We start from the raw sequence: 22,980 nt of genomic DNA, 5'->3' as shown, positions 1-22,980 counted from the left end.
TTTACTCAAAATAACATCTGAAACATAAACTACATATGTTTACCTGATGGAAAATCCAAAAAAATAAAAATCGAAAATTTGGACCCAGACCTCCTCAGTCGCGCTCAATTGCCCCCCTTAAAAATCAAATTGCCCCCCTGTGGGGCGTACGCCCCACGTTGGGAACCACTGGATTAGAGGAAATAGATCCTTTGGCTCGCCCAGTCCGCGCTGACCGATGATCGCCCGTATACTAATTCTATCCTACACACTAGCGATAATTTACAGAAGCCAATTAACCTACAAACCTGCACATCTTTGCTAGGTTATTTGTCTTCTGTAAGGTTCCCCTAGTGTGTAGGATGCGAATGTGGGATAACATGGAACTAATGTATAGGTGATTGATGATCGGCATGGACACAGTGGGTTGAAGGGCTTGTTTCCACGCTCTTATCTCCAAACTAAACTAAACTAAACTAAACTAAAGTAAAACTTACTTCACTTGAAATGGCCATATCGTTGCCCAAATTAAAGGCCAAACCAAGGACACATTTCTGTGCTGCAGTCTGGATAGGCTCCCATTCCCTACACATTTAATCCTGGAAATCTCTGCGCAATCTTCCCAAGTGTTTGGAATCCTCTTCCAGTAGTTTGTGGCTCGCACTATTGTTTGAAGTGGCAGTAACAACAATCTATTCCTGTGTCAGTGGTCAGAAAATTCAGGGACACGGGTTTAGTTTAGTTTGGAGCTACATCCCGGAAACAGGCCCTTTGGCCCACCGAGTCCGCGCCAACCTATGATCCCCGCATAGTAACGCTATCCTACGCTGCAGTGACAATTTACAATTTTACTGAAGCCAATTAGCCTACAAACTTGGACTTCTTTGGAGTTTGTGAGGAAACCGGAGCCCCCGGAGAAAACACTTGCAGGTCGAGGGGGAGAATGTACAAACACCATACAGACAGCACCCGTAGTGAGGATCAAACCTGGGTCTCTGGTGCTGTAAGGCAGTAACTCTACCGCTGCGCCACCGTGCTGTGTTTATTAACTTTACTGCAGGGCTGAACAGGAGGTTTGATTTCGACTGGGCATGGTGTAAATTACAAGATTAATTCACAGCACACGGGTAAAAGTTCATCCCAAATCAGTAGCAACACACACGCTGCATAAAGAGGTGCCTTAGTGTGGTATTCTGATCTGTTCTGTAAAGCCCTTTCAAATGTTACAAGTGCTATCATATTTTCCTGGAGTGTAGTGACTAAAAGTGGCCATATGACTCTCGAGGTGGGACAAATAAGTTATCCCCTGGTACTGCCGTGGTCTTTCAAGAGAGTCAATTCAAAAGTCAAGAGCATTTTATTGTCATACTAGACTAAGTGGGACCCGTTGGGTTCCATGCTCACACGGGAGGGCTGGTCCCCCAACGCGATATTCCACCTCTCCACCAATTCCAATATTGGTGGCCAGTGCAAGGGGGGGGGGGGCTTTCTGGAGCGCTAGTATGGGTGTTGTGGGCCAAAAGGACTGGTTTCCAGAGGGCTATCATGGACATTGTGGGCTGAATGGATTCTTGGGCTGTCAGCTCAGTCACTCAGGCCTGGTGGGCTGGGGCTCGGTCACTCAGGGCTGGTGGGCTGGCAGCTCAGTCACTCAGGGCTGGTGGGCTGGCAGCTCAGTCACTCAGGGCTGGTGGGCTGGCAGTTCACTCATGGCTATTCCTTGAAATTCCATTTTCAAGCAGAGTGCAGGCCACCAAAATCATTTTCATAGCATTTCAAGCAGAGGGCAGGTCACCAAGTTCAAATTCATAGCATTTCAAGCAGAGCCCAGGCCACCAAATTCAATTTCATCAAGCAGAGCCCAGGCCACCAAATTCAATTTCATAGCATTTCAAGCAGAGTGCAGGCCACCAAATTACCAAACAACTCATTGCATTGTCATTAAAGGATAACAAATCATTTATTGCAAGTACATTGCAGACTCACAGTTCAGTTGATTCACAGCTTAGAATCTCAGTTGTGGACTCTCCCTCGCAATCTTCCAGAGTGACTGACTCACGTCCAGGCATCCGGGGTTTTATAGTTCCCCCCCCCCCCCCCGTCGTGTTTAACAGCCTAATGGCTGTTGGGAAGAAGCTGTCCCTGAGCCTGGACGTTACAGTGTTCAGGCTCCTGTACCTTCTTCCCGATGGCAGGGGTGATTTGAGAGCGTGGCCAGCTGCCCTGGTTTTCCACGCATCAGTGTATGAAGGCAAATATGTCAGGTGGCTTTATCACCATGTTATCACCAGGCTGCCTTGCTGTCTTCATGGATCAGAGCATGCCCACCGCTTACTTCATCACCAATTAACTTCTGAGTCCATTGTGCCACGTATCGTTAGATTCCATGGGCTCCTTCTTCCCCGTCAGCCATTGGAAAATGCCACGGTGAAATCCATGCAGGTCATATGCGATGGTCTATCCCCATTAACATCCTATGTTATCTTGCTAAGAAATGGAATCAGGCCAGTCAGATGCAACTTGATCCATATGAGCAGTGCTCTATTAACCCATGTTTGCTAATTTATACTGAACCAGTCTTGAACTGACTGGCCCATCGGAACTCCCCACTTACTCCCATTTTAAACAATGTATTATTTTAACAACGTCACGGTGGCGCAGCAGTAGAGTTCCTGCCTTCCAGCACCAGAGACCCAGGTTCGATCCCGACCACGGGTGCTGCCTGTACGGAGTTTGTATGTTCTCCCCGTGACCTGCGTGGGTTTTCTCCGGGAGCTCCGGTTTCCTCCCACACTCCAAAGACGTACAGGTTTGAAGGTTAATTGGCTTGGTATAAATTACAAATTGTCCCTAGTGTGTGTAGGATAGTGAACGTGTGCGTGGATCGCTGGTCAGTGCGGATTCGCTGGGCCGAAGGGCCTGTTTCCACGCTGTATTTCTAACCTAAAGTAAACAAAACTAAAGATAGACACAAAATGCTGGAGTAACTCAGCGGGACAGGCAGCATCTCTGGAGAGAAGGAATAGGTGACGTTGTGGGTCGAGGCTCTCCTGCAGACTAACCACACTAGGAGTCTTCCATTTGTCTATAGTGGTGCCTAAAACCACTATGAGTTGGAAAAGGATGTCACAGTAACCCTATCCCACGACCCCCTCCCCCATCCCAGATTGGAGCCTGAGCTACAAGACTCTGATGATTTATCCACATTTAGATGCATTACACCGTTTAATATTTCCTCCCGATGATGATCATAACCAGTATTTTGCATTCCACCTCCTATTTATCCTTCTGTGTTTCATCCCACTGTTTGTGGGAGACAGGAGTTATTCATTCAGACATATTACACACTGTAAATGGCACAGTTGTAATATGTATTGTCTTAGCACGCAACACCTGTGGCGGCACAGTGGCTCCGTGGGTAGAGCCGCTGCCTCACGGCGCCAGAGACCCGGGTTCGATCCTGACCTCGGATGCTGTCTGTGTGGAGTTTGCACATTCGCTCTGTGACTGCGTGGGTTTCCTCCCACATCCCAAAGACATGCGGGTTTGTTGGTTAATTGGCTTCTGTAAATTGCTCCCAATACGTGGATGAGAAAGTGAGATCATGTAGAATTAGTGTGAATGGGTGATGGATGGTCAGCATGGATTTAGTGGGCCGAAGGGCCTGTTTCAAAGCTGTATCTTCTGCCTTGCAGTCAGATTTGTTCACTAATAGACTGTACTCTTTCCTTCAATCTCTCACTTTAGTGTTTATAAAGCTTGATTTTATCTGCCAATGCGATCCAATTATGTTTAAAATTTCAACCTTACACCACAATACTCCCAAGAGAGACACAAAATACTGGAGTAACTGGAGGGTCAGGCAGCATCTATGGAGAAAAGGAGGAATAGGTGACGTTTCGGGTCGAGACCCTTCTTCAGACAGAGTCAGGGGAGAGGGAAACTAGAGGTATGAAAAGGTTCGGAACGAATCAGAGCCGGCACCGATGGCCAAGGAGCCCACAATGGTCCATTGTTGGCTGTGGAAGAGTTGATGACGAACGGATGTGAACAGTGACACTAGCAGGATGACTAGGGTGGGGGAGGTTTTAGAGAGAGAGGGAATGCACGGGTTTACTTGAAATTAGAGAAATCAATCTTCATATTGCTGGACACAATGTGTAGGAAGGCAAACTGCAGATGCTGGTTTAAACCAAAGATAGGCTCAAAATGCTGGAGTAACTCAGCGGGACAGGCAGCATCTCTGGAGAGAAGGAAAAGGGTGACCTTTTGGGTCGAGACCCTTCTTCAAACTGAGATTCAGGGGAGAGGGAGACATAGAGATATGGAAGGATAAGATGTGAAAACACAGATCAAAGGGGCTAATGGTACTGGGTTGTAAGCTGCCCAAGCGTATATGAGGTGCGGTTCCTCCAATATGCTTGTGGCCTCTCTCTGACAGTCTCACAATTGCCTCCCACTCTTCCTTCAGGTCACAGTTTCCAATCCAATTTTTCTCATTGGTGAATTTATCCTGATTCAAAACTTGAACTCTTCTTCAGCCATGCTTTGTCCTTCGCCGTAACTATTCTCACTTCAACTAAACTAGGATTGGTGCAGGGGCGGCATGGTGGCGCAGCGGTAGAGTTGCTGCCTCACAGCGCAGGGGACCCGGGTTCGATCCTGACTACGGGCGCTGTCTGTATAGAGTTTTTACGTTCTCCCCGTGAGCGTTGGGTTTTTGGATTCTCCTGGTTGATCAATTCATAAGCTCTAGGAGCAGAATTAGGCCATTCGCCCCATCAAGTCTACTCCGCCATTCAATCATGGCTGATCTATCTCTCCCTCTCAACACCATTCTCCTGCCTTCTCCCCGTAACCCCTGACACCCGTACTAATGAAGAATCTGTCAATCTCCACCTTAAAAATATCCATCGACGGCCTCCACAGCCGTCTGTGGCAATGAATTCCACAGATTCACCACCCTCTGATTAAATAAATCTTATTTCCTCCAACACTCCAAAGATGTACAGGTTTGTAGGTTAATTGGCTTTGGTAAAAGTGTAAATAGTCCCTAGTGTGTAGGATGGTGTTTGTGTACAGGATGATCGCTGGTCTGCATGGACCTAGTGGGCCGAAGGGCCTGTTTCCATGCTGTATGTCTAAAGTATGAAGCCTACAAGTGGGGCTCTGTCTTGCATCTCTTCCATTGCCCAGGTTCATTCTGTGCTTACCGTCAGGGTGGGGGTAGTTTTGTGGAAGGGCCTCAGCCTTATGCTGTCTCAGGCCTGCTCACTGCTATAGGCCTGGCTGGCTGTCTCTTGAATGTAAAGGGCTAATTCCAACAGGTCCATGCATCTGGGCCAGTGTGTGGGGCTACGGATAGTGAGACCAGCACTCGGCCAAATGCCCAATACACTCTGCTCAATACTTACGAATTACTTTGCACAATTTAAGGTTTAAGAATTAGAATCTGGATAAATGGCATCATCTTCTTTGTTGCATTTAAGGTCACAAGGTCATCAATGAAAGGAGCAGAATTAGGCCATTCGGCCCATCAAGTCTACTGTCATTCAATCATGGCTGATCTAACTCTCCCTCCTATCCCCATTCTCCTGCCTTCTCCCCATAACCCCTGCGATACTAATGAAACACCTCAACTTTACATCTTTAATGGAGACCCCCAGACTGTCTTTAATCGGACTTTACTGGACTTTATCTTGTACTGAACGTTATTCCCTTTATCCTGTATCTGGACACTGTGGACAGCTTGTATAATCATTTCACTGACTGGATAGCATGCCACAAATACGCTCGGTACATTTGACAATAATAAACCTGAAGCTAAGGTGTAACCAAACCTTTAGTAGTCTTGGGATGAACTAACTGCTTAAAACATCACAAACAGTTGTGTTTCAATGCAAAAGCAAACAAAAACTCCCCCCCCCCACCCCCCCCCATTGACCCTTGCCCCATCTTGCAGTGGATGTGACCCTGGTGCAGAAAGGTGGGTCAGGCCGATTGGATACAGTTGCTCTGGAGAAATATTAGGCCGCATTTGGAGTATTTCTGTTTAGTTTATTGTCACGTGTACCGAGGTACAGTGAAAAGACAAAACATGATTGCAATCGAGCCATTTACAGTGTATAGTTGCCTGATAAGGGAATAACGTTTAGTGCAAGGTAAAGCCAGCCAAGTCCGATCAAAGATAGTCTGAGGGTCACCAAAGAGGTGGATAGTAGTTCAGCACTGCTCTCTGGTTGTGGTAGGATGATTCAGTTGCCCGTTAACAGCTGGGAAGAAACTGTCCCCGAATCTGGAGGTGTGCCTTTTCACACTTCTATATCTTTTGCCCAATGCGAGAGGGGAGAAGAGGGAGTGGCCAGGGTGTGACTGGTACTTGATGATGCTGCTGGCCTTATTGAGGCAGCGTGAGGTATAGATGGAGTCAATAGAAGGGAGGAGGTCGGTTTGTGTGATGGTCTGGGCTGCGCCCACAATTCGCTACAATTTCTTGCCGTCTTGGATGGAGCTGTTCCCAAACCAAGCTGTGATCCATCCTGATAAAATGCTTCCTATGGTACATCTGTAGAAGTTGGTGAGAATTGTCGGGGACATGCTGAACTTCCTCAGCCTTCTAAGGAGGTAGAGGCATTGGTGTGCTTTCTTGGTCGTTGCTTCAATACGGATGGTCCAGGAGAAGTCGTTGGTGATATTGACTCCTAGGAATTTGAAGTTTTCAACCATCTCCACTTCAGCACCGTCAATGCAAACTGGGGTATGTGGACCGCTTCACTTCCTGAAGTCCATCACTATCTCCTTTGCCTTGCTGACATTGAGAGAGTGGTTGGTGTCTCGACACCAGGGCACTTCAGGAGGGATGAGGAGATTTTGGACAAAGTGCAGATTCGGTTTACCCACAATGATTATGGGCTCTTAGACGTAAGGAGAGGTCGGACAGACTTGGATTGATTTAGAGATACAGCATGGAACCAGACCCTTTGGCCCATCGAGTTCACCAAATCCAGGTAAACATTAACGCTAATAAAACAATTGGTTACTCTTGGAATACTTGGAGTTGAAGTTGCTCTATCTAATTTTGTAATGATATGATTAGCTTTTGATTTTTGCATTCTATATCTTGCTCAGCTATTTTGTTTTAAATAGTGATGTCTCACAACTTCCCCAAGGAAGAAACTCAAGGAAAGGTTTGTCACGATGTCTTATAAGTGTAGTCAATTCAAAACTTGTTCCAGAAAACGGATCTGCATGTTAAATAACTCGGATGTCACAGAATCATACATGCCGAGCAAGATGCCCCATCTAAGCTAGTCCCATTCATCTGCATTTGGCCCATGTCCCTCTCGGCCTTTCCTATCCATATGCCTATCCAAGAGTCTCTTCATTTTTTTCTTTCAGCTAGGGTGGCACATTGGTACTGTCACTGCCTCACAGCGCCAGAGACCCGGGTTCGATCCTGACCACGGGTGACTCCACTAGCCCCTAGAGCTCTATCTAACTCTCTCTTAAATCCATCCAGTGACTTGGCCTCCACTGCCCTCTGTGGCAGGGAATTCCATAAATTCACAACTCTCTGGGTGAAAAGGTTTTTTCTCACCTCAGTCTTAAATGACCTCCCCTTTATTCTAAGACTGTGGCCCCTAGTTCTGGATTCGCCCAACATTGGGAACATTTTTCCTTGTCCTGTCCTTTTATAATTTTATATGTTTCTACAAGAAACCCCCTCATCCTTCTAAACTCCAGTGAATACAAGCCAAGTCTTTTCAATCTTTCCTAATCTGACAGTCCCAGGGATCAATCTCGTGAACCTACGCTGCACTGCCTCAATCACAAGGATGTCCTTCCTCAAATTAGGAGACCAAAACTGTACACAATACTCCAGATGTGGTCTCACCAGAGCCCTATACAACTGCAGAAGAACCTCTTTACTCCTATACTGAAATCCTCTTGTTATGAAGACCAACATTCCATCAGCTTTCTTCACTGCCTGCTGTGCCTGCACGTCAAATTTCAGTGTACAAGGACGCCCAGGTCTCGCTGCACCTTCCCCTTACCAAACCTAACCCCATTGAGATAATAATCCGCCCCCTTGTTTTTGCCGCCAAAGTGGATAACCTCACATTTATTTATATTATACTGCATCTGCCACGCATCTGCCCACTCACTCAACCTGTGCAGGTCACCCTGCAACCTCCTAACATCCTCTTCACAGTTCACACTGCCGTCCAGCTTTGTGTCATCCGCAAACTTGCTGGTGTTGCTCCTAATTCCCTCTTCCAAATCATTAATATATATGGTAAACAGTTGCGGCCCCAACACCAAGCCTTGCGGCACTCCACTCGCCACTGCCTGCCATTCTGAAAAGGACCCGTTCACTCCTACTCTTTGCTTCCGGTCTGCCAACCAATTCTCTATCCGTGTTAACATTCCACCCCCAATACCATGTGCTATCATTTTAGTCACCAGTCTCCCGTGCGGATGGATGGGTAGGAAGGAACTGCAAATGCTGGTTTACACCGAAGATAGACACAAAATGCTGGAGTAACTCCGTGGGACAGACGGCATCTCTGGAGAGAAGGAAGGGGTGACATTTTGGGTCAGGACCCTTCTTCACACTGAGAGTCAAAGGCCTGTCCCACATAAGCGATTTTTTTTCGGCGACTGCCGGCGACCAGAAGAAGGTACGACTTTTTGGGCAAAGACTACCCATGAACCAAGCAGGCGACATGTCGCGCGCGGGGTGACGCCTGGATGGTCGTGCGTAGTCGCCCAAAGGGCCGTACCTTTTCCTGGTCGCCGCTGGATTTTCAACACGTTCAACACTGTCGGTGACCTGCTGGGACTCTGACGGGTGCCGGCATTCGCCGAAAGAAATCGAAAAAAGTGGGACAGGCCCTTCAGGGGAATGGAAAACACAGAGATATGGAAGGGTAAGGTGTGAAAATGAGACATCTGAGGAGAACTGTTGTTGGTCGGTGTGGGCAGCTGGAGGAACTGTTCTACACTGTATAATTATGCCTAGATACTGTTGATGGTCATCGCTACCATGGGCTCGACTACTTTTGACAGTTTTATTGGAGGCTGGAGTTATAAAATAAAGTTTTTTTTATTGGTCTCGGGACATTGTTTAGCAGGTTGAGCTACAGAACCAATTAAGTGGTTTATTATCCTGCTTCTATTTACAAGGCCACCCATTCCAATACAGGCAACGAAAGGGTCTACCACTGTGTTTATATGGAAGAGTGACAAACCCCTACAAAAGCTTTCTCAAAATTGATTTTTAGTCATTGACATGTCATAGCAATGGACTCCATAACTCTGTCCCATTTACAGTAGTTGAGTTTAGTTTAGATATACGCTGGGGAAACAGGCCCTTCGGCCCACCGAGTCTGTACCGACCAGCAATCCCTGTACATTAATGCCAAACTACACACATTAGGGACAATTTACATTTGTAACCTACAAACCTGCACGTCTTTGAGTGTGGGAGGAAACCGAAGATCCCAGAGAAAACTCACGGGGAGAACGTGCAAACTCCGTACAGACAGCACCCCATAGTCGGGATTAAAAATAATTCTAGCACCAAATTGGTGATCAACCCTCAATCAGAATGTTCCGTTTGGGGAGTCTGCACCCCGGGGGCATGAACATCGAATTCTCCCAATTTTGTTAGTCCTTGCTGTCTCCTCCCCTTCCTCAGCCCCCCTGCTGTCTCCTCCCATCCCCCAGCCTTCGGGCTACTCCTCCTTTTCCCTTTCTTGTCCCCACCCACCCCCGCCCCCGATCAGTCTGAAGAAGGGTTTCGGCCCGAAACGTTGCCTATTGCCTTCGCTCCATAGATGCTGCTGCACCCGCTGAGTTTCTCCAGCTTTTTTGTGTAACCTGCTAATAAATAATGTGTGGAAGAAGGAATTGCTGATGCTGGAAAATCGAAGGTACACAAAAAAGCTGGAGAAACTCAGCGGGTGCAGCAGCATCTATGGAGCGAAGGAAATAGGCAACGTTTGAAGAAGGGTTTCGGCTCGAAACGTTGCCTATTTCCTTCGATCCATAGATGCTGCTGCACCCGCTGAGTTTCTACAGCTTTTTCGTGTACCTGCTAATAAATAATAGCTAATAGGAGGCACAGTAGCACAGCTAGCAGAGCACCAGAGAACCAGGCTTGATCCTGACCATGGGGGTTTCTGTGTGGAGTTTGCACGTTCTCCCTGTGGCCGTGTGGATTTCCTCTGGGTGCTTCGGTCTCCTTCTTCATCCCTACGACGTTTGCAGGTTTGTAGGTTTATTGGCCCTCTGTAAATTGCCCCGAAACATCACATATATTCCTTTTCTCCAGAGATGCTGTCTGACCCGCTGAGCTACTCCAGTTTTTTGTGTCTATCTTCGGTTTAAACCAGCACCTGCAGTTCCTTCCTGCACATTAATGGTGGTTTGGTGAGCGTTTGATGGCACTGGGCCTGTACTTGCTGGAGCTGAGAAAGATGAGGGAGGACTTCATTAAAGCTGACTGAATAGTGAAAGTCCTGAATAGAATGGATGTGGAGAGGATGTTTCCACTGGTGGGAGAGTCTCGGACCAGAGGGCAGAGCTTCGGAATTAAAGGACGTACCTTTAGAAAGCAAATGTGGAGGAATTTCTTTAGTCAGAGGGTGGTGGAATCTGTGCAATTCATTGCCACAGACGGCTGTGGAGGCCAAGTCAGTGGATATTTTCAAGGCAGGGATTCAGATTCTTTATTAGTGCGGGTCTCAGGGGTTATGGGGAGAAGGCAGGAGAATGGAGTTGAGAGGAAGAGAAAGATCAGCCATGATTGAATGGTGGAGTAGACTTGATGGGCCGAATGGACTAATTATGCTCCCATGACTTTTGAACATATGAACAGATAAGTGTGAGCTGTTGCATTTTGGGAAGTCCAACCAGGGCAGGACATTGACAGTGAGTGGCAGGGCCTTGGGCCAATAGAGAAGAGGGATCTCAGAGTGCAGCATCACAGTTCCCTGAAAGTTGAGTCACAGTTAGATAGAATGGCCAAGAAACATATTCAATACATTGTCCATCATCCGTCAGGGTATTGAGTACAGAAGTTTGGACGTTAGATGCACAGCTATACAAGATATTAGTGAGGTGTTTAGTTCTGGCCACACTGCTTTGGGTGAATGGCATTAAGCTGGAGAAGTGCAGAGAAGATTTGAGAGGATATTGCCAGGACTTGAGGGACTGAGCTCTCGGGAGTGTTTGGGCAGGCTAGGATTTTATTACTTGGAGTGCAGGAGGGTGAGAGGTAATCTTATAAAGGTGTATGATATCATGAGGGGAATAGATTGGGGTGAATTGATATGTTTGTCTGTGTCTATGTGCCTGCGATACTGTTGCAAGCAGGGTAGAGTAGGGGAATCGAAAATAAGAGGACATAGGTTTAAGGTGAGAGGGGCAAGACTTAATACAAACCTAAAGGGCAACTTTATCACTCAGAAGATGGTGGGAATGTGGAAGAGCTGCCAGAGGAGGTAGTTGAGGCAGGACTTGGTCTGGTTACTGGATAATGTAGAGATACATCATGGAAACAGGCCCTTCGGCCCACGGGCGGAAGTCCTGGGGGGGGATGGGGGGGACACGTCCCCCCATGCTTTGAGAGGTGGGGGACAATCTCCCCCACCTTTTGTAATCCGGACTTTATCAGCCGCTTTGTAAGGGTTGAATCAGGCCGATCGCTGGGCCTTTCAGCGCCCGGGGAGGCTTAAAATCAAACTGCTGCGTCGAGGCGATCCCGATGTTGGCTCCCGCCGGCTGACGAAAGCCCCCGTGAACGGGCCGATTGAAGCCCCACGATTCAGGGTGGACAAAGCTGCTGTTGCTGGAGTTCGGAGTCGGTCACCAACCAGGTCAGCTCCCGATGTTACCGCACACAGGGCCCACGGCCGAAGCCTCGCGTGTGTGCGTATGCTCGCGTGCGGCCGCCAAGAAATTGTGTCCCCCTCGTGTTTTGACAGCGATTTATTTCCGTGCCTGCTTCGGCCCACCGGCCAGCAACCACCCTGTACACTAGCACCATCCCCACACACTAGAGACAATTTACAATTTTTACTGAAGTCAATAAACCTAAAAAATCTGTAGGTCTTTGGCGTGTGGGAGGAGAGTGGAGGGGAAAAAAGCGATCACAGGAAAAACGTGCAAACTCTGCACAGACAGCACCCCTAGTAAGGATCGAGCCCGGGTCTCTGACGCTGTGAGGCAGCAGCTCTACCCCTGTGCCACCGTTAAAGGTGTGGAGGCATATGGGTCCAAACGGGACAAGGCAAATGTAGACAGCGCATCTTGGACGGCACAAACGAGTTGGGTCTGTTTCTGTGCTGTGGGTCGATGACTAATTACTCACTTGCAATCTGTCTGAGTCTGTGAACAGAGAGGAGTTACTCAAATAGCAAACAAGTATCACAGTGTGATAAATATGACGGAAGTAGTCGTCAGTGAAATGGTGACAGAGATTGCATTGCTCAATGTTTGTCCTGGATATGTGTGCGCTGCTCCAGTAGGCACGTTAACCCTGCTCTCTTTGTTACTGCAAGAGGTAATGCCTTCGAATGACGAACAAACAACAAAGGTTACAATAACTGAACAACATAATGAAAGGTGTCCTCACCTTCCACCCCACCAGCCATCACATACAACAGATTATCCTTTAGAGAATGGGGGCTTCCCCTCTTCTACCATAGATGAGGCTCTCACCAGGGTCTCTTCTATACCCCGTGACTCTGCTCTCACTCCCCACCCCCCCCCACCCCCCCACTCGTCACAAGGGCAGAGTCCCCCGTGTCCTCACCGTCCACCCCACCTGCCGTCACATACAACAAATAGTCCTCCGACATTTTCGCCACCTCCAACGGGATCCCACCACTGGCCACATCTTCCCATCTCCTCCCCTGTCTGCTTTCCGCAGAGACCGCTCCCTCCGTAACTCCCTGGTCAATTCGTCCCTTCCCACCCCCTCTCCGGGCACTTTCCCCTGCAACCGCAGAAAATGCTACACTTGTCGCTTTACCTCCCCCCCTTGACTCCATTCAAGGACCCAAGCCGTCTTTCCAGGTGAGGCAGAGGTTCACCTGCACCTCCTCCAACCTCATCTATTGCATCCGCTGCTCTAGATGTCAGCTGCTCTACATCGGTGAGACCAAGCGCAGGCTTGGCGACCGCATCGCCCAACACCTCCGCTCGGTTCGCAATAACCAACCTGATCTCCCGGTGGCTCAGCACTTCAACTCCCCCTCCCATTCCCAATCCGACCTTTCTGTCCTGGGCCTCCACCATGGCCAGAGGGAGGACCACCGTAAATTGGAGGAGCAGCACCTCATGTTTCACTTGGGCAGTTTACACCCCAGCGGTATGAACATTGACTTCTCCAATTTCAGGTAGTCCTTACTTTCTCCTCCCCTTCTCAGCTCTCCCTCAGCCCACTGGCTCCTCCTCTTCCTTTCTTCCTCCTCCCCCCCCACCCCTCCACCCTCACATCAGTCTGAAGAAGAGTTTCGACCCAAAACGTTGCCTATTTCCTTCGCTCCATAGATGCTGCCGCACCCGCTGAGTTTCTCCAGCATTTTTGTCTACCTTCGATTTTCCAGCATCTGCAGTTCCTTCTTAAACATCTACATAGAGAAAATGGTTTGTAATTCAAATTGTTCCATCCTTGGAACATAAGAATTCAAATCTTCTATTTATCTCGAGTCCCGTCCTAGTGAGTCAGCTTAGTTTAGTTTCATTTAGAGATACAGGCCAGAAACAGGCCCTTCGACCCGTCATGTCCATGCCGACCATCGATCACCTGTGTACATACTAGTTCTGTGTTCTCCCACTCTCTCATCCACTCCCTACATGCCAGTGGCAATGTACACAGGGCCAATTCACCCACAAACCTGCACATCGTTGGAATGTAGGAGGAAACCGGAGCACCTGGAGGAAACAACCCACGGAGGGAGAAGGTGCAAACTCCACACAGACAGCACCCAAAGTTAGGTTTGATCCTGGCTCTGTGGCGCTGTGAGGCAGCAGCTCTACCCGCTGCGCCACTGTGCCACACTTCTTCATTAACTTCTCCCCTGCCTTTGTAAATCCATGATCCGACTGCATCTTTGCTACAACTTTGCTGATGCTGCCCCTCTTGCTGTAAGATTGCGGTTTAGTTCATTCATTACCATATTTCCTCAGTGCGGGGCTTGCCTTGGTGGGTGGGCTGTCAGTGGATTAAGCCAATGAAGCTTGATTGAGTTAAGTTTCAGTTTAGTTTATTGTCACGTGCACTGAGGTACAGGGAACAGCTTTTATTCCGTGCTATCCAGTCAGCGGAAAGACAACAATCGAGCCGCCCGCTGTGTACAGATACAGGATAAACGGAAATAACATGAATAGCATTTAGTCATAGAGTGATAAATAGGCCCTTCGGCCCAACTTGCCCACACCAGCCAACATGTCCCAGCTACACTAGTCCCAACTGCCCACATTTGGTCCATATCCCTCCAAACCTGTCCTATCCATGTACCTATCTAACTGTTTCTTAAATATTGGGATAGTCCCAGCCTCAACTAAGTTCCCTTTGTGATGAAAAAGTTACCCCTCAGATTAAATCTTTTCCCCTTCACCTGAGACCTATGTCCTCTGGTCCTTGATTCCACTACTCTGGGCAAGAGACTCTACGCATCTACCCGATCTATTCCTCTCATGATTTTATACACCTCTATAAGATACCCCTCATCCTCCTGTGCTCCAAGGAATAGAGTCCCAGCCTACTCAACCTCTCCCTATAGCTCAGACCCTCTAGTCCTGGCAACGTCCTTGTAAATCCTCTCTGTACCCTTTCCAGCTTGACAACATCTTTCCTATAACATGGTGTCCAGACCTGAATACAAGTGATAAAGTCCAGTAAAGTCTGACTAAAGATAGTCCAAGGGAATCCAATTAGGTAGATAGTAGGCCTGGACAGCTCTCTAGTTGGTGGTAGGGCGATTCAGTTGCCTGACAACAGCTGGGAAGAAACATCCCTAAATCTGGAGGTGTGCTGTCCCTCTTGCCTGATGGGAGAGGAGAGAAGAGGGAATGACTGAGTCCCATTTGTGGGGGTAAGCCATTTAGAACAGAGATGAGCAAACGCTTTTTCACACAGAGTCTGTGGAATTCTCTGCCTCAGAGATCGGTGGAGGCCAGTTCTCTGGATGCTTTCAAGAGAGAGCTAGATAGGGCTCTTAAAGATAGCGGAGTCAGGGGATATGGGGAGAAGGCAGGAACGAGGTACTGATTGGGGATGATCAGCCATGATCACAATGAATGGCGGTGCTGGCTCAAAGGGCCGAATGGCCTCCTCCAGCACCTATTGTGTATTGTTTATTGTCCATTGACTTGAACACCAAAATATCAGCTGACATTGTAGCCTGGGTTAAACTGAGGACCCATCTTGCCACAGAAGGCTGTGGAGGCCAAGTCAATGGATATGTTTAAAGCAGAGATAGATGGATTCTTCATTAGTGCGGGTGTCAGGAGTTATGGGGAGAAGGCAGGAGAATGGGGTTGAGAGGGAGAGATAGATCAGCCATGAATGAATGACGGAGTAGGCTTGATGGGCCGAATGGCCTGATTCTGCTTCTGTCATTTCCCGAGAACCTCTCTCATGGGCAAGTGACATTTGCCCTTTCCTGAAGTACGTTCCTCTCAGTTCTGGCTAATATTTACTCCTGAAGTCTAAACCAAAATGTCCAGTCGTATTGCCGTTTGTGGGATCTTGCTGTGCAATGGCAGCCGGGCTTCAGCGCTAACTCCACGAGCAGCGCTCAAAATTGTCCCGGGGACGGGGAGCGTTTTGTACCAATGTACGCTCTTTCATTCCCGCACACGGGGTTGGTGCAACGGAAATGCAGTTTTTGTTGATGCCCATCCATGTTTTTTTGTTACATTTATTTCTCTATTTTTGTTTGTCTTTCTTTTCTTCCTCCCCCATTTCCTCCCCTTTCTTCCCTCCTAGGCCACCCGCTGCCCGGCATCTTCCTTCATGAAGGAAGTCAAGGTGCTCTTGGCTATGATCATCTCCACAACCATCAGTGCCCCACCATGGCCAGCTGGCAGGAGATGCTGTTCAGTCAGGGTGAGCCAGGAGGTAGTGCTTTTATCTTCTCACGCCTCACTAACAAAACTCGCCCAGCCAGCCCGAGGCATCTCCGGGGCTAATTCTCAGCTGGGGAGCCTCTCCACCCCAACCCCCTCTCCCCCATCCTCACTGTCAACTGAGAGACTCCCCATCTACTCACATAAGCCACAGTGAAAGGCCTGGATAGAGCAGATGTGGGGAGGATGGTTCCACTAGTGGGAGAGTCTAGCACCAGAGGTCGCAGTCTCAGAATTAAAGAACGGTCCTTTAGGAAGGAGATGAGGAGGAATTTCTTTAGTCAGAGGGTGGTGAATCTGTGGAATTCATCGCCACAGGAGGTTGTGGAGGCCAAGTCAATAGATATTGTTAAAGCAGATATTCTTGATCAGTGCGGGGGTCAGGGGTTATGGGGAGAAGGCAGGAGTATGGGGTTAGGAGGGAGGGATAGATCAGCCATGATTGAATGGCGGAGTAGACTTGATGGGCCGAATGGCCTCATTCTGCTATCACTTATGAAGGAGCAGTCCTGGCTTGAACCTGTTTGTTCAGGAAGGCAGGGCTTAAAGCAACACTGAACAGGCAGAATAATGTTCTTGTGACAATTCTGCACGTTACATTAAATTACTATCAAAACACAAAGTACTAGTTTAGTTTAGTTTAGAGATACAGCATGGAAACAGGCCCTTCGACCCACCGAGTCTGCGCCAACCAGTGATCCCGCACACTAACACTCTCCTACACACACTAGGGACAATTTACAATTTTACCAAAGCCAATTAACGTTTAAACCTGCATGTCTTTGGAGTGAGGGAGGATCCCCTGGATATTCCACGCAGGTCACGGGGAGAACATACAAACCCCGTACAGACTGCACCCGTAGTCGGGATCGAACCCGGGTCCCTGGCGCAACTCTACCGCTGTGCCGCCCACATATGCTATAACACCAGGATTTTAAGCGCTCAACCGAGAAAACTAAGCCCAAAACCAAAGTAGTATCTAAATTGCTGAAACACACATGCTGCAGGACAATAACTAACTCCATATGCAATAATAAGCTGTGTACATGCTAACATCAAAACTAATCAGTGTGAATGCGTATATCATTGTGGTTATCAAGTGGGCCCCTCCCTTCACTGGTGTTGGTTGAGTTAGGCCCACCACACATCAGGAAGTCTCAACTATCCCCGAACCACCCCCTCAATACCTGCTCTCACCCCCTATGCCAACACTATCTACTAAATAACGGAAACTAGAGGCGATTAGTTCACTCCAGCAAATGCTAAACACTCACACCCTGTCTTACACTTATCCTAACCTATCACTAAATAATCATAGTGCCACATAACGGCTATCTGTTCTTAGCCCCCAGCACCAAGTTAGATCATATTACGTGGGGCTAGTTGGTACTATATGTTAGTTATATGGGGCGGCACAGTGGCGCAGGTGGTAGAGCTGCTGCCTCACTGCGGCAGAGTCCCCGGTTCGATCCTGATCTTGGGTGCTGTCTGTGTGGAGTTTGCACGTTCTCCCTGTGGCTGCATGGGTTTTCTCCTGGGCGCTCCACACATTCAAAAGATGTGCAGGTTTGTAGGTTAATTGGACCTCTGTAAATTTGCCCCCAGTGTGTAAGAGTGTAGGATAACACAGCACTAGTGTGAACGTGTGATCGATGGTCGGCATTGACTTGATGGGTCAAAGGGCCTGTTTCCAAGCTGTATCTCTATGCTATTAATGTGATGCTACAGATATATTTTAATCAGATTGCCAACTAACCCTTGAGATATCCATGCAGAATCTATTTGGCCTGGTAGGCATAACAGACTACAAAAATAATCCAAACCAATTTAAGTACTGGCTGGAAAGATACAGCGCGGAAACAGGCCCTTTGGCCCACCGAGTCCGTGCCGACCCGCACACTAACACTATCCTACACACTAGGGTCAATTTTACATTCATACCCAGCCCATTTACCTACAGACTTGTATGTCTTTGGAGTGTGGAAGGAAACCGAAGATCCCGGGGGGAAAAAAGGCATGCAGGTCACAGGGAGAAGGTACAGACAGCACCTGTAGTCAGGATTGAACCCGGGTCCCTGGTGCTGTAAGGCAGCAACTCTACCGCTGCACCACCGTGCCACACTTCCCATTTCAGCCCAGGTTATTGAGTGGGTCAAGAGAGAAGATAGCGGGGCTCTTGGGGAAGAGCGTTTGCATCTTCTCCAGCCACAGGTGAGGTCCCAGAGCACCGGGGACTAGCTCATGTTGTTCCATCATTTAAGACGGGAAGTAGAGAGGATGCAGGGAATTCTAGGCCGACAGCCGTAGGGAAGTTAATGGAGAGGATTCTCTGAGATAGTATTTACTCCCATTTGGAAGAGAATGGGCATAAGAAGGAACTGCAGATGCTGGAAAATCAAAGGTACACAAAAGTGCTGGAGAAACTCAGCGGGTGCTGCAGCATCTATGGAGCGAAGGAAATAGGCAACGTTTCGGGCCGAAACCCAGAAGGGTTTCGGCCCGAAACGTTGCCTATTTCCTTCAGGGTTTCGGCCCGAAACGTTGCCTATTTCCTTCAGGGTTTCGGCCCGAAACGTTGCCTATTTCCTTCAGGGTTTCGGCCCGAAACGTTGCCTATTTCCTTCGCTCCATAGATGCTGCTGCACCCGCTGAGTTTCTCCAGCATTTTTGTCTACCTTGGAAGAGAATGGGTTAGTTAGGGACAGTCACCATGGCTTCATACATGGCAGGTTATCCATTACTAACTTGAATTGAGATTTTTGATAAGGTGACGAAGGTGATCGATGAGGTGTTGTCTGCATGGATTTCAGTAAGGTGTTTGATAAGGTCCCTGATGCTTGGCTGATCCATAAGATGAAGCTGCACGGTATTAGTGGTACTTGCACGAATGGATTCAGAACCGGCTTACTGCTACAAGACACAGGGTTGTGGTGGAAGGACAATATTCAGGATGGAGGTCTGTGGCCAGGGGTCTGTGTTGGGACCACTGCTACTTATGATACATATAAATGATATTAATGTACAGGGGCTGGTTAGTAAGGTTGCAGATGATTCCAGGATCCCTGCCATTGCAAACTGTGAGGAATGCTGTCAAAGTATACAGCCGGGATGCAGATCAGCTACTGCAATGGGCGGCGAGATGACAGATGAGCCAGTGTGGGGTGTCGCACTTTGGGAGGTCAGCTGTAAGGGGGAAATACACAATGAATGGCATGACCTTTACAGTGTTGATGAGCAGAGGGATCTTGGGCAAAAGTTTGAAGGACATGTTAAGGGCTTGGACACACTAGAGGCAGGAAACTTGTTCCCGATGTTGGGGGAGTCCAGAACCAGGGGCCACAGTTTAAGAATAAGGAGTAAGCCATTTAGAACGGTTATTGTCTATATGTGCGGGGCAGGTTTTTACACAGAGGGTGGTGGGTGCCTGGAATGTGCTGCAGGGGTTGATAGTTGTAGCAGAAACGTCAGTGAGATTTACTTTTGGATAGGCACATGGATTTGTGGGATATGGGTTAGGTGCAGGAGTTAAGTGATGATCTTAGCTATGCTCAGCACAGGCCTTGTGGGCCAAATGGCCTGTTCTAGTGCTCTACTGCTGTCATACAAAGAGGAGCACGGGGTGTACATTAACACACAAAATCAGCATGGATGTTGTCAGGACTCGAGGGCCTGAACTATTGGGAGAGATTGGACAAGCTGGGACTTTATTCCTTGGACTGCAGGAGGCTAAGGAGTGTTCCCTTAGAGCTGTATAATATAATGAGGGGAATTGATAAGGTGAATGCTCACAGTCTTTTACCAAGGAATCAAGAACCAGAGGACATGGGAGAAGGACAAGATTTAATATGAACCCAAGGGGCAACTTTTACACTCAGAGGGTAGTGGATGTATGGAATGAGTTGCCAGAGTAGGTAGTTGAGGCAGGTACTATAACAGTATTTGAACGATACTTGGACAGATGCATGGATAGGGAAAGGTTTGGATATGGACCAAATGCAGGCAAATGGGACTGGCTTGGATGGGGCATGTTGGTCGATGTGGACAAGTTGAGTCACAGGGCCTGTTTTTGTGCTGCATGACCACTAACTGTACGGTGTGACACAGAATGCTTAAATTGACCTTGAGACCTTGAAACTTCCTACTGCTTGGCCATTGGAACCATCCATCCAATGAAGCCATGAGCCCTCAAGGATTATGTGAGGCTGAATGTTAGAGGCTCCAGGATTCTGCCCCAGTGTTGATGACGAACCAAGTAGGTTAACTATCTTCGATAGATCAGTTAGATCCAGAGTCCCTTTTGGGACGTCTGACTAAACTGGTCATGGTTAATGGGATGTGTAAGAAGAAACTGCAGATGCCGGTTCACACCGAAGATAGACACAAAAAGCTGGAGTAACTCAGGGGGTCAGGCAGCATCGCTGGGGAGAAGGAACAGGTGACGTTTGGGGTTGGGACCTTTCATCAGAGTCTGATGAAGAATCTCGACCCAAAACGTCACCCATTAGTTTTCGCTTGAGATACTGAGATGGTGGATAGTGTGGCACTGGAAATCAAAGGACCAAGTTGGACATTCTTAAGTCATCGTTTGTTGAGCAGAGCAGCTTTAATTTAGAGGTGAATGATTAAAGACTAGAAAAGAATGAAACCCTTCATTTTGCTACGTTTGATTGTTCTTGGTTTTTTCTTTTACATTTATAACATTCACTGCCTCTTTTGGCCGACATGGAATAGTTTGTGTAGGAAGGAACTGCAGATGCTGGTTTACACCGAAGATAGACACAAAACGCCGGAGTAACTCAGCGGGACAGGCAGCATCTCTGGAGAGAAGGGAATGGGTGACGTCTCGGATCTGGGGAAGTCTGAAGAAGGGTCTCGACCAGAAACCTCGCTCCATAGATGCTGCCTGTCCCGCTGAGTTACTCCAGCACTTTGTGTCCACTTGGTCATCTCATCCTGTCACATGATGGGAAGCATTGACTGACATGCTCAAACACGCCAGCGACCTCTCACCTTTGCCCCCGTCACCTTGTCAACATTTATCTCGTGTGTGTGTATTTTTAAAAGTAAAATGTTTGCTCTCAATTGGGCCTTGCCAACTCAAAGATGACGTGACAATTGGGTTTATTTCTGGGGGGCCGATTGATTTTTCGCTAATCGATTGTGTTTTCTTTTCCTCCGCGGAGCAGGAGTTCGATACGGCCAGCAAGGTGCCAACGAGGCCCCCTCTTCCACGGCAATCAGTCACCACGGCAACAGCGCCATGGTGACGAGCCAAACGGTGCTGCAGCAGGTCTCGCCGGCAAACCTGGACCCGGGCCACAATCTGCTGTCGCCCGACGGTAAGATGGTGAGTACACCTGCCCATTGTAACCGCGGAGCTGATAAGATAAGAGGGCCGAGAAGGGGAAAACAAACGGGGGCCTGTTCCACAGGCTCTGGCACCAAACAATGGGAGCTCTGTCACAAAGGCAAGCCAGGAATCCCAACGTGAGTGTGGATTGAAAGGTTTTGCAGTAACCCCTGGCCTGTGGAGCTCGGAAGGTGCAAATCCAGAGATGGAGCAATAAAACTGACAAAGAGAGCACTTTAGTTTATTGATTGGAATACATTGTAAAGTTCCAATCCGGGCACGGCACTACTCACCAGCAACTTTTAGGCTGATAATAAGGTCAATTAATTCATCACTGTTTTTACATCGCCTCGATAACTCTGGAACGGATAGAACACAGAACATTGAACATAGAATAGTTTATGACACAGGCCCTTCAGCCCATAATATCTGTGCTGGACATGATGACAAGACCAACTCTTCTCTGCCGGCACATAATCCACACCCTGCACCTATCCAAAAGCTTTTTAAACGCCATTATCATATCTGCCTCCACCACCACCACCACCCGGCAACGCGTTCCAGGCACCCACCTGTGTAAAAAAAACCTGCCCCTTTAAACTTTGCCCCTCTCACCTTAAAGCTGATAATTTGATGTCTCCATCCTGGGAGAAAGGTTCTGACTGTCTACCCTATCTATGCCTCTCAACATGTTATATACCTCTATCAGGACTCTCTGTGACCTCCAACATTACAGAGAAAACAAACTAAAGGGGCTGTCCCACTGTACGAGGTCATTCAAAAGTTCTCCCGAGTTTCCCCTGATTCGAACTCGGAGAATTACAGTAATATCCGTTCGTAGGTACTCGGGGCTCTCGTGGACATTTTTCACAGTGCTGAAAAAACGTCACGAGTTACCGCATTTCCCGAGTACCTGCCGTTAGCGTTACGAGCCGCTACGAGACGTCCACGAACTCCGACGTGGCCGCTACGTACATTCTACGTACTTACCAGGAGTTTGATTTTTTTTAAACTCGGGAGAGCTCTTGAATGACCTCGTACAGTGGGACAGGCCCTTTATTCTGTCCAACCTCTTCCTTCAGCTAATACAGACATCAATCTGATGAACTTCCCCTGCATCCTTTCCAAAGCCTCCCCATCCTTGTGTTGAGACAGCAGTTGTATACAATGGGCAAGAGACTTTTAAGGGCCTGTCCCACTTGGCGATTTTTTTCGGCGACTGCTAGCGTCATATCAGGGTCGCCAAAAGATTTTCGAAATCCAGCGGCGACAAAAAAAATGTTGCGACACTTGGGGGAAAAAAAAGCCACACGTCATACGTCACACTGTGACTTTTTCGGTGACCTGATATGTCAGTCAATGGGACTGGCCCTTAAGTCTGTAAGGGGTTTTATTTTTTTTTCATTCATCTTTCCGCATTTCTGCCTTTTGTTCTTTGAAAATATGATGGCATTGTAGTCATGTCAGTGGACATCTAAACATAGAAACATAGAAAATAGGTGCAGGAT

General features: G+C 48.1%; 1 protein-coding gene across 6 annotated transcripts in view; it reads left to right on the top strand.

Moving 5' to 3' along the window:
• The window catches only part of hnf1ba (HNF1 homeobox Ba), a 148,642-nt gene that overhangs the window by 73,414 nt on the left and 52,248 nt on the right, over positions 1-22,980 (top strand). For 3 of the 6 annotated variants that reach the window (XM_055657515.1, XM_055657511.1, XM_055657510.1), the window contains exons 5-6: positions 15,983-16,102; positions 21,309-21,469. In XM_055657515.1, the coding sequence (XP_055513490.1) occupies positions 15,983-16,102; positions 21,309-21,469 (281 nt within the window). The remainder of the gene's footprint in view (positions 1-15,982; positions 16,103-21,308; positions 21,470-22,980) is intronic. The other 3 variants (XM_055657516.1, XM_055657514.1, XM_055657513.1) reach the window with 1 other exon arrangement.

The sequence above is a fragment of the Leucoraja erinacea genome, chromosome 28 (assembly GCF_028641065.1).
Source record: "Leucoraja erinacea ecotype New England chromosome 28, Leri_hhj_1, whole genome shotgun sequence".
In the NCBI taxonomy this organism is placed as follows: Eukaryota; Metazoa; Chordata; class Chondrichthyes; order Rajiformes; family Rajidae; genus Leucoraja; species Leucoraja erinaceus.
This window is presented reverse-complemented; position numbering and strand designations above follow the sequence as displayed.